At 40.8% G+C, this 15,756-nt stretch overlaps 1 protein-coding gene across 1 annotated transcript in view; it reads right to left on the bottom strand.

The window, feature by feature from the left end:
• Positions 1–107: 107 nt before the first annotated feature.
• TOP6BL (TOP6B like initiator of meiotic double strand breaks) overlaps positions 108–15,756 on the bottom strand; it is a 48,374-nt gene continuing 32,725 nt past the window's right edge. Inside the window, exons 12-14 of the mRNA XM_077771406.1 lie at positions 3,848–3,923; positions 347–534; positions 108–262 (exon numbers count right to left, since the gene is read on the bottom strand). Coding sequence (XP_077627532.1) covers positions 197–262; positions 347–534; positions 3,848–3,923 — 330 coding nt within the window. The 3' untranslated portion in view covers positions 108–196. The remainder of the gene's footprint in view (positions 263–346; positions 535–3,847; positions 3,924–15,756) is intronic.

Here is a 15,756-nt window from a genome sequence, read left to right as displayed (position 1 = left end):
CGCGATCCCGCCGCCGCTCGACCCGCGCCTACCGCAAGCGCAGGTGATGTCATCCGGCAGCGCGGACGCCCCGCCCCTGACCCCGCCCCCGACACTGAAGCAGAAGCTGCGCGAGCGGAGCAGGTTTATTGAACAGACAGCACGCGGCCGCAGCAGCTGCGGGCAGCAGTGGACGCGTGGGGAGGGCACGCGTAGTTTAGGGCTCAGGGCCAGGATTCAGCCACTCGGATAGATTGGAGACTTCCTGCAGCCACAGCGAGTCCTGCGGAAGGAAAGGGAGCCAGGGGTGAGGACCCATCGGCAGCGGCCATCTCCGCCTTCCCCCGCGCGGCCCTCTTCCGGTTACCTCCAGGCCGTCCCGGGGGCTCGCGCTGCTCCGGCTAGGGGTCGGGTAGCCCCCTGTAGGCTCTGTGCAGCGTGCGGCGGCCTCTGATTGGCTCGGGGCCCTGGCAGAGTGGAAAGCCTGCGTCTCCTCCTTGCCCCGCCGGAGACCGTCTCTCTTGAGCCTCTTGTTTTCCACTTGCTCTCTGGTTCCTAGGCGAAAACAAGCCCACTTACCTTACGCCCACGGCCCTATGCTAGAAAGACCCTTGAGGCTGGAGACTCCTGGGAGAAGGGAGGATCTGGTCCCGTCTCTCTTTAGCCCTCCCATCTCAAATTCCTTTCATCAGGTCTGTCTGGATCAACACTCTGCAGCTCGGGACCTACAGACTGAGGCTGAAGATTGGTTTCAGTCCTCACTTGGGTCTCGCACCCGCTCATTCATTTTTTGCACATATTCCTCATGGAGTCTGCACTATCCAGCTCTTTCCTGCCTGGCAAGCTGTGATCCCCCTGCCTGAAAGTCAGCCTCACCCCACCCTTCGTGGCTTAGACTGTGTTGAGCAGTGCCCTCTGGCACCCTCCCTTACCTTTAACTGATGCACTTGTGCAAATTTAGAGGGAGTCTGGATCCATAAATTCTTTCTGAGCAGATCCTGGGAATGTAGCTCAATGAATGAAGCTCACAAAGGCTAGGAGGGATGCAGAGGTGTGTACAGAGCCCAGGGAGAGAACACGGAAAGAAGCTGTTAACCAGGTGTAGAAAGGTTTCCCTGAGTTGTCTGAGCTGGGTTTTAGAGGATGAAGAGAAATATGCCAGACCAACAAGGAAGAGGAAAGGAATTCCTGGCAGAAAGAGGCAAATACCCAAAGGCATTAATTAGTATTGTACATAAAATGCAAAATGGGGGAGGGGGTTCCTAGGAGATGAATCTGAAGGGGTTATAGTAGGAATCTGAGAAGACTAAGATTTTTATCTTAGGAAATGGACAGTGAAGAATTTTAATAAGCACTGGAGATAGCATTGTTAATTTGTATCTTAGATTATTCTGTCAAAGGTGTTGGCTAGAGTCAAATTAAAAGCAGGAAGATCTCAAGAACCCAGGAGAGGGAAGGCAGCAGGGGTGGATGGAGGCACCACTAGGGGTCAGAAGTATATTCATGAGGTCGTATCGACAGGTCTTGGTGACAGAATAGGTGTGGTACATGACAGTGAGTGGCATCTTAAATGAATCTCATTTCAGATGTGAAAAACTGGGTAAGGAGTGGTGCTGTTAATCATGGTAGAGGTAACAATGGGACCTCCACATGGGCCTGCCTAGTGAGCAGATAAATCTCCCATCTGGCACTCAGAGAGGCCTGGGCTGGTCATGCCAACTGGGGAGTCTTGAGCCCAGATGTAAGGTTCAACACCTGGGATGGAAGAGAGCAGCTAGGGAAGAAGTGCTATACAAGCAGTTTAGGGGTGGCCAAAGGAAGGCTGTTAAAGAGAACACTCAGAGGGGGAAATAGAGTGAGTCACAGTCTTACAGTGCTGGATTCTGTAAATAGTTCAGTCACAGTAAAGATAAATGTACAATTTGGTAAATACAAAGCCTTCCCATACAAGAGACCTTGCAGGCAGATGCCACAGAGGAAGCAAGTGCCCTGGGTTGGAATTAAATTGGGAGGGAGAAAGGGAGAGGGTACAGCTTGCTTTTTTGAGAACCCTGGCTGAGATGTGATGGAGAGAAATAAATGGAAGAAGTTCAAGATCATGGGAGATTGCCTTTTTAAGTAATGAGATTGCCCTGGTGAGAGGAAGGAACTCAGAAGGAAAACTGAAGGTGCAGAAGTGATGCACACAGATCCTGAGAAAGCAACAGGGCTAATGCCACCCCTGAGGCCTGGCAGGGATGCATCCCCATTCCAATACAGTTTGTAGGCACTAAGTTTGAAATAGGAGACTAAGTCAGGGGGCAGAGGCTGGGTAGATTTGTTAAAGAATGGAGTAGCCGCTGATGAGAAGGCCAGAAAGACGACACAAAGGACTGATAGCTGGAGGCCACAAGTAAATGGACCATGGATGTATGGTGGCATCATCCAGATTTCAGTGATTTTCTTTAGCAGAACTGCCCATGTGGGATTGATGATATAGGATTGATGGTGACTGCAGTTGCAGCTTTGTAAAGCTGAGCAGCTCAAGCAGTCTTCCGGGGGGTGGGGGTGGGGCAGTTTCACCAGATATAAATGCCTAGATTTTAAGGCTTATACTGCAGTAGAGAAAGCATGGGCTGAAATTTACATTATCTTCCTGCAGAACACTCTACCCAGCCTGAGTCTGGGTTGTCTCTTGTGAAAGGGGACTAGTGCTGCCCATACCAAAGGGTCACTGTCAGAGCAGTCACTTGAAAAGCCTAGCATCCTCCTGGGTCCATAGGTGCTGGATAGAATGTTAATTTCTTCCTTCTAAGGAAAGTACTTATTCTTTTACTCTTCACTGCATAAATACTGACTTGTATGTGGTATACTTCCATTCTTTTAAATCTCCAAATATGAATATATAAAAATAGATTCTTTGCTTTATTATGCCAGCCTTCACTGCAGGGTTCTTTCAGTAGCAACAGCCCCCACAACATTTAAAATGTGGTTCAACAACAATGATTCAGGAACACCTCTCAGGCCTAAGTTTGGACATCATGCAGCATGTTGTAGTTGTGGCCCTGGAAAGATGAGTTTTACCAACTAAGTATAGGTGCTGAAGTCACTCCCCAAATCCCCTCCAGCCCAGGTACTGTTTTGTTTGATGGTGCAACCCTGCTAGTCTTGGCTCTGGAGCCAGACTGCCTCGGTTTGAATTCTGGCTCTGCCATTTACTAGCTGTGTGACCTTGGGTAAGTTTAGTGACATCTCTGGGCTTCGGTTAATCTGTAAAATGAAAATAGTAACACTACGTCATAGGATTGTTTTCACAATTAAGAGCATTAAGGACATCTTAAAAGGTCAGAATAGTGCCTGGCACCTGCACTATCGGGCTCAGGCACCTGTGGCTAGCATGGTTTCCAGCCATACACACATCTCTCTGCCGCTGCTGGCTCTGAAGGCTGTGTGAGTGTTGGAGGGAGCTGGGGGAAAGACCACGATAATCACCATCATGTCACACTCCCTATAACATACATCAAGACTGAGGTGGTATCCTGCACCCAGGAGTAGCTTCCAGAGCCCCAGGGTAGTAACCCAAACCAGGGAGAACAGCAGCATCAGCAGTAATGAGAAAAAAACACAAAAGAACCAGTTAGATTCAGGGCCCTGCCCCTTCATGTGCAGCTGTCTTTAACTGTACAACATTATGAGGAATTTCTAGTTCTGTCATACCAGTTTTGGGGAGGGAATGCCCCCTGCTGCTCCAGAATACCCATAGTGGTGGCAGAAGCTGGCCAAATCCCATGATTTTGCTGTGGTGGAAGGTACAGTTTGAAAGCTTGAAGCCAATATACTTTACTTCTGAGCTTTGGTCCTAGACTCACCTGAGAAGCTGATCCCTTACCTCCAGGGAGCTCTGGACTGCTGTTCTCATGTGCATCCTCTGTGCTCTGCTCTGCATTTTTTTCTGGGAGGAGCTGCTTTAAAAATCAGAAGTCCTAAGTGAGTTTTATAGGAACATGAATAAGCTCCAGTGACACAAGTGTGCCTGATGGCTTCATTGGCCTCACAGGGCTGCTCTCCCTTACCTGGAATTCCCTCTTCCTCTTTGCTTATGTGGGTCTCCCCTACCTAACCCCAATCATCAAGGCTTCCTTGTGTTAGAGCCTTTGCATGCAGCTCATTCCAGGTACTCCAGGCATTTTCTGCCTCCTCTGAACTCTGTCACTTGCTTACCATCTGCCCCGTTCCTCAGGCTCTGAAGGTGCACGGCCTGCCCTTGTTTATCATTAAAAAAAAATTTTTTTTAATGATTTACTTATTTTTGAGAGAGACGGCATGAACAGGGGAGGGTCAGAGAAAGAGGGAGACACAGAATCTGAAGACAGGCTCCAGGCTCTGAGCTGTCAGCACAGAGCCCAACGCGGGGCTCGAACCCCTAAACCATGAGATTGTGACCTGAGCCAAAGTTGGATGCTCAACCGACTGAGTCACCCAGGTGCCCCTATCATTTTTATGTGTGTCCATTTTCCACATTTAAAATTCCTTGAAAGGTAAGGTTCATTGTGCCTATATCATTTTATAGCTAGCACAGTGTCTTGCACATGTAAGTGCTCAACATATAACTGACTGAAGTCAAACCTGGGAAGCCACAGGGCACATTTGTGGTCTTCTGTAGCCTTTCAAAGCCCTGCCACACTTGGTTCAATTTGGATAAAGAAACAAAAGTTTCTCTAAGCTTACTAAGATCAGAACCCAATCCTCCTAGCTTCTTATTTTTCAAAGATACAAGTATTTAAAAACAGACACCCTCTTCATCAAAATTAAAAACTTTTGTGCTTCAAAGAATACTATAAAGAAAGTGAAAAATCAGCCCACAAGAATGGGAGAAAATATTTGCAAATCATATCTGATAAGGGAGTTGTGTCCAGGATAAAGAACTCTTGTAATTTTAACAATAAAATAACAAACAACTAATTAAAAGTGGGTTTGATGGAGTTGGAGACCTTTCTCCAAAGAAGTGATACAAAATGGCCAATAAACCAATGAAAAGATGCTCAGTATTAATTCATCAGGGAAATGCAAATCAAAACCACTATGAGATACTACTTTACACCCACAAGGATGGTAGAAGTAATAATAACAACAATAATAATAGACAATACCAATGGTAGTGACGTAGAAAACTGGAACCATTACACATTACTGTTGGGAAAGTAAAATGGCCAGTTTGGAAAACAGTTTGAAAGTTACTAAAAAAGTTAAACATAGAGTTATTATATGACCCAGCAATTCTACTACTAGATATATAACCAAGAGATTTACAAACATGTCCACCCAAAAATGTTCACAGCATTATTCATAATTGCCAAAAAGTGCAAACAACACAAAGGTCCATCAACTGATGAATGGGTAGAAAAATATGGGACATCCATACAAAAGGATATTACTCAACCATAAAAAGGAATGAAGTACCATCACATGTTACAACATGGATGAATCTTGAAAACATGCTCCGTGAAAGAAACCAGACACAAAAGGCTACCTATTGTAATTCCATTTACGTGAACCAGTATAGGCAAGTCCATGGAGGCAGAAAGTAGACTGGTGGTTGCCAGGGGATGGGAGGTGGAGGAATTGGGACTGACTACAAATAAGTACAGAGTTTCTTTCTGGCATGATGGAGATACTGTGGAATTCAGTGGTGATTGTTGCACAACACAGTGATTAAAGCCACTAAATTGTACAATTTAAAATGGTAAATTTTATGGTATGTGAGTTATAACTAAATAAAAATTACTTTACACCCACTAGGATGGTAGTAGTTAACAGTAATCATGTATTGTTCACTAAATCAAATTTCAAATATAAGTACATTCCAAGGAACACAGATTTGTAAAGATGCCCTTAATGGTGTGAAAAAAGAAACAGTATGAAGAAAATTTCCATTTTTTTCTTTGAGAGAAAGCTTATTCTTTTTTTTTTTTTTTTTAATGTTTATTTTTGTGTGTGAAAATAAGAGACAGACCGCTAACGGGGGAAGGGCAGAGAGAAAGAGGAAGACACAGAATCTGAAGCAGGCTCCCGGCTCTGGGAACTGTCAGCACAGAGTCTGATGCGGGGCTCAAACCCATGAACAGCAAGATCATGACCTGAGCCGAAGTCTGACGCTTAATTGACTGAGCCACCCACATGCCCCAAGAGAAATCTTATTCTTTTACTTCATTCCTGCCTGGAAAATCCCAAGCAATAGATAAAACCTTCTCTTATTCTGAAAATAGTATCACCAAGGAAATACCCACACTCAGATATAAAGGTCTCAGACCTAGGGGAATTCTGTATACCCTCATTCATCATCAGGTTACCCCAAATGAGACAGCTCTATCTTCAGGATACACCTCCTTGGATTTAACACTGTGAGACATTTAACTNCCCCCCCCCCCCCCCCCCCACACGCACGCACATACACACACTGGGAAACTGTCCCTTTCCTGAGAAAACTACCTCCCTGTCACTTCTTTTATGGGTTTACATTTTCAGCCACTACATACATCGGTGACACTAGCCCTGGAGAACTACCTTCTGTCCTTCATGGCCCACTGTCCAATGTTCCAACACCCAAGCTATAAATCTCCACTCCTGGCATGGCCTTTTTCCTAAATATTTTCTATAAAACTAAATACATATTCTCTCATTTCTTCTACTTCAACATAAACTATATAATGGCCATAGATGGTTTTATTCCATATTATTCAAGAGGGCATCTATTCTACTTTATTGGGTTTAAAAATGGAAATTGAGGAGGTGTCTGGTTGGCTCAGTCAGTTGAACAACCAACTCTCGGTTTCAGCTCAAGTCATGATCTCATGGTTCATCAGTTCGAGCCCCGTGTCAGGCTCTGAGCTGACAGCACGGAGTCTTCTTGGGATTCCCTCTCTCTGCCTATCCCCCATCTCAAAAATAAATAAACAAACATACATTTAAAGAAACAGAAATGGAAACTGAGCAACTGTCCAGAGGTAAAATAATTTGACCCTTGTAATTTTTAGCTGAAGCCACTGGGTGCCACTCTTGTGCCACTATCAAGTTATTTATCACCAAGGGGACGTTACAAGGAAACAGTAATGATATTAAGTGCAGAAGCACAAGTTTTACTCATGAGTGCCTCTGATAACTCATCTTCCTTGGGTTATCTGGTATGGTACATTCCTATACCAGTCCTATATGGTAACAATATTACTAGGCTTTGGAACCAGGAGACCTCAGTACAAAGCCTACCTAGCCTCGCCACTTACTGACTATATGATTCTGGCCAAATTAGAAAAGTTCTCTAACTAGTTTCTTCATTTATAAAATAGGAAAACTACAACCTATTTTGTAGGATCTTTGTGGTATTAAAGTGGAAATCTTGGCACAGATTCAGGATTCAATAAATGTTCCCTCCTTCCAAGACCTAGGACTACTGAGTAAGACCTTGAGTTCACTAGCCATCTGCCAAATTAATTGGACTATGATATGAATGGCCCAGAGGCTATAAGCCATCACTATAACAACAGAAGGGGGCAAAAGAGGTCAAATCATTTCCTTTTGAGAGCTCACTGGGATATCAGGAAGGCCCAAGAAAAAGGTCTTCACAGGCTGAAACATTTCTAGATCCTATCTATATATCCTAGGTTCTGTGATAATGATGCGAGCCTTACCCTGAAATCTAGGGTATTATGTCTTTATCCCTGGAAATCCGAAGATGTGGATGGCTGTAGTGAGCAGAACAATGGCTCCCAAAAAGGTATGTCCAAGTCTTGACCCACAGAATGAGACCTTATTTGGAAAAAAGGTCTTTTCAAATGTAATTAAGAATCTCAAGATAAGATCATCATGGGTTTAGAGTGGGCACTAATTCTAATGACAGGTGTCCTTAATGAGAGAGACAGGGAAATTTGAGAGAGATAACAGTAGGCCATGTGAAGATGGAGGGAGAGACTAGAGTAATGTGGCTACAAGCCAAGGAACATCTGGAGCCACCAGAAATTGGAAGAGGAAAGGAAGGATTCTTTCTTAGAGCCTTTGGAGGGAGCACAGCTCTGCTAAAATCTTGATTTCAGACTTCTAGACTCCAGAACCATGATACTAAAATTTCTGTTGTTTTTAAGTCATGAAGTTTGTGGAAATTTGTTTGCTCAAGTTGTGGGTAACAGCTTTCCAAGTTGGAGGGACAGCAGCAAGAGTCCAGTATTCATCTGGACTCATACTGATCCAGTATTTCCAGGTTTTCATTCAGCATGGCTAGAGATTCATCCACACTACTGTGTATATTAACAGTTCATTCCTTTTATTGATGAGTAGTATTCCATTGAATGGATACACCACAGTTTATTTATCCATTTACCTATTGACATTGGGCTGTTTCCAGTTTTGGGTTATTACAAATATGGCAGAAATGCCATGAACATTAGTGTATAAATTTTGTATAGACATGCTTTCATTTCTCTTAAACACTTAGGAGGAGGATGGCTGGATCATATGATATGTATATTTAACTTTTTAAGAAACTGCCAAACTGTTCTCTAGAGTGGTTGTACCACTTTTTATTCCTGCAAATAGGGTATAAGAGTTCCAGTTCTTCCACATCCTTGCCAATACCTGGTATGGTCAGGCTTTTTATTCCATGTAGATGTGAAATGGTGTCTCATTGTGGTTCTGACCTGCCTTTCCCTAATGACCAAAAATAATAATGTTAAGCATCTTTCTTGTGTGTTTATTTGCTGTTTATCTTGTTTTGTGAAATGTATGTTCAAATATTGTGACCATTTTAAAAACTGGGTTTTCTTATTATCGAGTCTTGACAGTTTTAAAATAGTCTCAATATTATGGTAAACCTCAATATTAAGGTTTTCAACTGAAAATTCAATCTCTTTAATAGGGAACTAGGTACATAGTGCTATTTCTTCTTGAGTGAACTTTGGTAATTTCTGTCTTTCAAGGAATTTGTCCATTTAATCTAAGTTGTCAAATTTATTGAAGTAAACTTTGTTCATAATAGTCCCTGATAATCCTTTTAATATCTGATATCACCTCTCTAATTTCTGGTAGTAGAAATTTGTGTCTTCTCTGCTTTATCCTGATTAGTCTGGCTAAATGTTTATCAATTTTATTAATCTTTTCAGTGAACCGCCTTTAAGTCTCATTGATTTTTTTCTACTGTTTTTTTGTTTTCTATTATGCTGACTTCCACTTTGACTTTATTATCTAATTTCTTCTAATTTGCTCTTGTTCTAGTCTAGACTGGAAGCTGAAATCACTGATTTAAGACCTTTTCTTTTCTAACATAGGTATTTTTTCAAGTACTGCTTTATCGATATCTCACAGCTTTTGATAATTTGCATTTCCATTTAAATTAAATTAAAATACTTTTCTAATTTCCCTTTTGATTTTGTATTTGACTCATGGGTTATTTATAAGTGTATCATTTAATTTCCAAATATTTGGAGTTTTCTTGATATCATTTTTTTTTAGGTTTACTATTTATTTCTGAGCCAGAGAGGGAGACAGAGAATCCTAAGCAGGCTCTGCTTGACACAGGGCTCAAACCCATGAACTGTGAGATCATGACCTGATCGGAAATTAAGAGTCAGATGCTTAACCAAATGAGCCACCCAGGTGCCCCTCTAGATATCTTTTTGTCATTGATTTTACTTTAATCCTATTGTAGTCAAAAGCATAGTTTGTATAAATTGAATCCTCTTTAAGATTACTGACAAGTATTTAATGGCTCAAAATATGGCCTATCTTGTTAAATGTCCCTTTTGCACTTGAAAAGAATATTCTGCTGTAGTTGGGCAAAGGGTTTTATAAATACCAGTTAGGTCAAGTTAATTCATAGTGTTATTTAAGACTTCCATAGACTTATACTGATTTTTTGTTTACATGTTCTATCATTATTGAGAGAAGTGTGTTGAAATCTCCAAATAACATTGTGGAGTTGTCTATTTTTGCTTTACAATTCTATCAGTTTTGCTTCATTTACTTTAAAGTTCTTTCCAAAGTTTCATGAATGTTTGGGACTATCATCTTCATTACATTGTACTCACTGTATTGTATTCATCATTATGAAATGACTCTTTATCCCTTGTAACATTCTTTGCTCTGAAATCTACTTTATAGTCTCTTTTTTCTTTTTGAGAGAGACAGAGACCATGTACATGTGCATGGGAGGGGCCAAGGGAGAGGGACAGAGAATTTTAAGCAGCCTCCATGCTCAGTGCAGAGCCCAAGGTAGGGCTTGATCTCACAATGATGAGATGATTAACTGAGCTGAAATCAAAAGAGTTGGATGCTTAACCAACTAAGCCACCCAGGCACCCCTACTTTATAGCCTCTTAAGTGTTTTTTAAAAAATTTTATTTTCACGATGCTCAGCATCCCTCCTCATCAGGGAAATACAAATCAAAACCACACTGAGATACCACCTCACACCAGTCAGAGTGGCTAAAATGAGCAAATCAGAGAACTCTAGATGCTGGCGAGGATGTGGAGAAACGGGCACCCTCCTACACTGTTGGTGGGAATGTAAACTGGTACAGCCCCTCTGGAAAACAGTGTGGAGGTTCCTCAGGAAACTAACAATAGAACTCCCCTATGACCCAGCAATAGCACTGCTAGGAATTTACCCAAGGGATACAGAAATGCTGATGCATAGGAGCACATGGACCCCAATGTTCATAGCAGCACTCTCCACAATAGCTAAAACATGGAAAGAGCCTAAGTGTCCATCACCAGATGAATGGATCAAGAAGATGTGGTTTATCTATACCATGGAATACTACATGGCAATGAGAAACAATGAAATCTGGCCATGTGTAGCAACATGGATGGACCTTGAGGGTGTTATGCTGAGCGAAATAAGTCAGGCAGAGAAGGACAAATATCATATGTTTGCACGTATAGGAGGATTAGGAGGAACTTGACGGAGGAACAAGGGGGAGAAGAAGGGCGGAAATGGTGGGGGAAAGGGAGAGAGGCAAACCATGAGAGACTCTTGAATGCTGACAAAAACTGAGGACTGATGGATGTGGGGGGGAGGGGGGATGGGCATGGAGGAGGACACCTTTGGGGATGAGCACTGAGTGTTATGTGGAAACTAATTTGACAATAAACTATTTGTAAAAAAAAAAAAAGTAACAAAGCATTTACAATGAAAAAAAAAATTTATTTTCAAGTAATCACTACACCCAACATGGGGCTCCAACTTACAACCCTGTAATCAAGAGTCACATGCTCTACCAACTGAGCCAGCCAGGTGCCCCTCTTCAGTGCTCTTACTGTGTAAGCACAGTATATCTTTTCCCATACTTTTACACTTTTAATCTATTTCTTTCTTTATATTTAAAGTGGGATCCTTGTAGGCAGTATATATTTTTCCATATATAAGCAAGTTGGCTCTTGCTTTATTCAATCTAACAATTTCTGCCTTTTAATGTAAATAGTTGTAAGGACCATTTATATTTAATATAATTGATACGGCTGAGTTTAAATATATCATTTTGCTAATTGTTGTCTATTTGTCTCACCTATATTTTGTTCTCTTTCCTTCATTTTCCTCTTTTTCTGCCTTCTTTTATTTTTTCATCATTTATTTATTTTTAAGGTGTTCTTTTATTTATTATTTTACTTTCTATAACTTATTTACTTTTATAATTTACATCCAAATTAGCACATGGTGCAACAGTGATTTCTGGAGTAGATTCCTTAAGCCCCTTAACCATTTAGTTTATCCCCCCTCCCACAACCCCTCCAGCTACCTCTGTTTGTTCTCAATATTTAAGAGTCTCTTTTGTTTTGTCCTCCTTCCTGTTTTTATATTATTTTTGCTTCTCTTCCCTTATGTTCATCTGTTTTGCATCTTAAAGTTCTCATATGAGTGAAGTCATATGATATTTCTCTTTCTCTAATTTCACTTAACATAATACCCTCTAGTTCCATCCACGTAGTTGCAAATGGCAAGATTTCATTCTTTTTGATTGCTGAGAAATATTCCATTGTATATATATGCTATATCTTCTTTATCCATTCATCCATCAATGGACATTTGGGCTCTTTATACTTTGGCTATTGTTGATAGTGCTGCTATAAACATTGGGGTACATGTTTATAGCTGCCCTTCGAAACAGCATACCTGTATCTCTTGGATAAATACCTAGTAGTGCAATCGCTGGGTCATAAAGTAGTTATATATTTAATTTTTTGAGGAACCTCCATAGTGTTTTCCAGAGTGGCTGCACCAGTTTGCATTCCCACTAGCAGTGCAAAAGAGATCCTCTTTTTCCACATCCTCCCCAACATCTGTTGTTGTTAATGTTAGCTATTCTGACAGGTGTGAGGTGGTATCTCATTGTGGTTTTGATTTATATTTCCCTGATGATGAGTGATGTTGAGCATTTTTTCATGTGTCCATTGGCCATCTGGATGTCTTCACTGGAGAAGTGTCTATTCATGTCTTTTGCCCATTTCTTCACTGGATTATTTGTTTTTTGGGTGCTGAGTTTGATAAGTTCTCTATAGATTTTGGATACTAACCCTTTATCTGATATGTATTTGCAAATATCTTTTCCAATTCTGTCGGATGCCTTTTAGTTTCACTGATTGCTTCCTTTGCTGCACAGATGTTTTTATTTTGATGAGGTCCCAATAGTCCATTTTTGCTTTGGTTTACCTGGTCTCCAGAGACACGCTGAGTAACAATTTGTTGTGGCCAAGGTCAAAGAGGTTCTTGCCTGCTTTCTCATCAAGGATTTTGATGGCTACCTGTCTTACTTTAGGCCCTTCATCCATTTTGAGTTTATTTTTGTGTATGGATGGTATAAGAAAGTGGTCCAGGTTCATTTTTCTGCATGTTGCTGTCCAGTTTTCCCAGCACCATTTGCTAAAGAGACTGTCTTTATTCCATTGGATATTCTTTCCTGTTTTGTCAAAGATTAGTTGGCCAGGTTTGTGGGTCCATTTCTGGGTTCTGTATTCTGTTCTGTTGATCTGAGTGTCTTGTTTTTGTGCCAGTACCATACTGTCTTGATGATTACAGCTTTGTAATACATCTTGAAGTCTGGGATTGTGATGCCTCCAGCTTTGTTTTCTTTTTCAAGATTGCTTTGGCTATTCGGGGTCTTTTCTGGTTCTATACAAATTTTAGGACTGTCTGTCCTACCTCTGTGAAGAATGCTCGTGTTATTTTGATAGGTATTGCATTCAATATGTAGATTGCTTTGGGTAGTAATGACATTTTAACAATATTTGTTCTTCCTATCAAGGAGCACAGAATATTTTTCCATTTTTTCTGTCTTCTTCAATTTCTTTCATAAGCTTTCTATAGTTTTCAGCATATAGATTTTTCACCTCTTTGGTTAGATTTATTCCTAGGTATTTTATGGGTTTTGATGCAATTATAAATGGGACTGATTCCTTGATTTCTCTTTCTGTTGCTTCATTATGGGTATATAGGAATGCAACCAATTTCTGTGCATTAATTTTATATTCTGCAACTCTGCTGAATTAATGGATCAGTTCTAGCAGTTTTTTGCTAGAATCTTTTGGGTTTTCCATATAGAGTATCATGTCATTTGCAAAGAGTGAAAATTTGACCTCCTCTTGGCCTATTTGGATGCCTTTTATTTCTTTGTGTTGTCTGATTGCTGAGGCTAAGACTTTCAATACTATGTTGAATAACAGTGTTCTGCCCTCTTTAGATTAAATATTTTTAAAAAGATTAGAGCAGTTTTAAGTTCATAGCAAAACTGGGCAAAAAGTACATAGATTTCTCATATGCCCTCTGCCCCTACATACGTATAGCCTTTCCCATTATCAACATCCCCCATTAGAGTTGTATATTTGTTACAAGTGATACATCTACATTGACACATCATTATTTTTTTATATATATATTTTTAATGTTTTATTTATTTCTAGGAGAGAGAGAGAGAGAGAGCATGAGCAGGGGAGGTCAGAGAGAGAGGGAGTCACAGACTGAAACAGGCTCCAGGCTCTGAGCTGGCAGTCAGCACAAAGCCCGATGCGGGGCCCGAACCCACGAACCGCGAGATCATGACCTAAGCGAAAGTCGGTCGCTTAACCGACTAAGCCACCCAGGTGCCCCACATCATTATCATTTTAAGTCCATAGTTTACACTAGGGTTTACTCTTAGTGTTGTACATTCTACGGCTTTGGACAGATGTATAATGACACGTATCCACCATTACAGAATCATACAGAATAGTTTCACTGCCCTAAAAGTCCTTTGTGCTTTGCATATTAATTCTTCCCTTTCCATCTAACTTCTGGAAACCACTGATATTTTTACTGTCTCCATAGTTTTGCCTTTTCCAGAATGTCATATATGTGGAATCATACAGTATGCAGGCTTTTCATACTGACTTATTTAAGTATGTATTTAAGCTTCCTCCATATGTTTTCCTGGCTTGATAGCTCATTTTTTCTTAGTGCAAAATAATATTCTATTGTCTGGATGTGCCACAGTTTATTTATCCATTCACCTGCTTAAGAATATCTTGGTTGCTTCCAAGTTTTGGCAATTATTAAGAAAGCTGCTATAGGAGCACCTGGGTGGCTCAGTCAGTTAAGCATCCAACTTTGGCTCAGGTCATGAGCTCACAGTTCATGGGTTCGAGCCCCCCATCGGCCTCTGTGCTGACAGCTCAGAGCCTGGAGCCTGCTTCGGATTCTGTGTCTCCCTCTCTCACTGCCCCTCCCTGCCTCAAGCTCCGTCTCCTTCTGTCTCAAAAATAAACATTTTATAAAAATTTTTAAAAAGGTGCTACAAAAATCCTTTGCAGGTTTCTGTATAAACCTAAGTTTTAACTCCTTTGGATAAATACCAAGAAGCATGATTATTGGACTGAATGGTAAAAGTATGTTTAGTTTTTTAAGAAACTACCAAACTGTCTTCCAAAGTAATTGTATAACTTTGCATTCCTACCAACAATGAATGAGAGTTCCTGTTGTACCACATCCTTGCCAGTATTTGGTGTTGTCAATGTTCTGGATTTTGGTCATTCTAATAGGTATGGTCATCATTTTAATTTGCATTTCCCTGATGACATATGATGTGGAGCATTTCTTCATGTGCTTATTTGCCATCTTAAGTCTTCTTTGGTGAGGTGTCTGTTAAAGTCTTTGGCTCTTTTATTTTTATTGTCGAATTTTAAGAGTTCTTTGTATATTTTGGGGGTGCCAGAGTGGCTCAGTGGGTTAAGCGTCTGATTCTCAATTTTGGCTCAGGTCATGATCTCATGGTTCATGAGCTCAGGCTCTGCCATCAGTGCTGTCAGCACAGAGCCTGCTTGGGATTCTCTCTCTTCCTTTCTCTCTGCCCTTCCTCCACTTGTTCCCTTTCTCCCTCAAAATAAAAAAAAAAAAAGTTTTTTATATATTGTGAAGAACAGTCCTTTAACCAGTGTGTCTTTTGCAATTATTTTCTCCCCATCTGTGGCCTGTCTTCTCATTCTCTTGAGGGTTGAATATTTTTTATGACTCCATTGTATCTTGTTTTTTGGATCAATGGCTGTAATTACTTGTTGTATTATTTTGATGGTTCCTTTCATCTTCAACTTACCAGTCTACCTTCAAGTAATATACCATTCCACGCACAGTATAAGTCCTTATAACAGTGTATTTCCATCTCTCTCCTCCTGGTTTTTGTGCTGCTGTTATTATACATTTTACTTCACCATAAACCTCACAATATATTATTGCTATTTTTGCCTTAAAAAGTTAATGATGTTTTAAAGTAATTATGTTTTTTTTTT

Source organism: Crocuta crocuta, unplaced genomic scaffold (assembly GCF_008692635.1).
Source record: "Crocuta crocuta isolate KB4526 unplaced genomic scaffold, BGI_CrCroc_1.0 scaffold647, whole genome shotgun sequence".
NCBI classification, from domain to species: domain Eukaryota; kingdom Metazoa; phylum Chordata; class Mammalia; order Carnivora; family Hyaenidae; genus Crocuta; species Crocuta crocuta.
The sequence above is the reverse complement of the archived record's forward strand: the minus strand, read 5'-3'. Positions and strand labels throughout refer to the sequence as shown.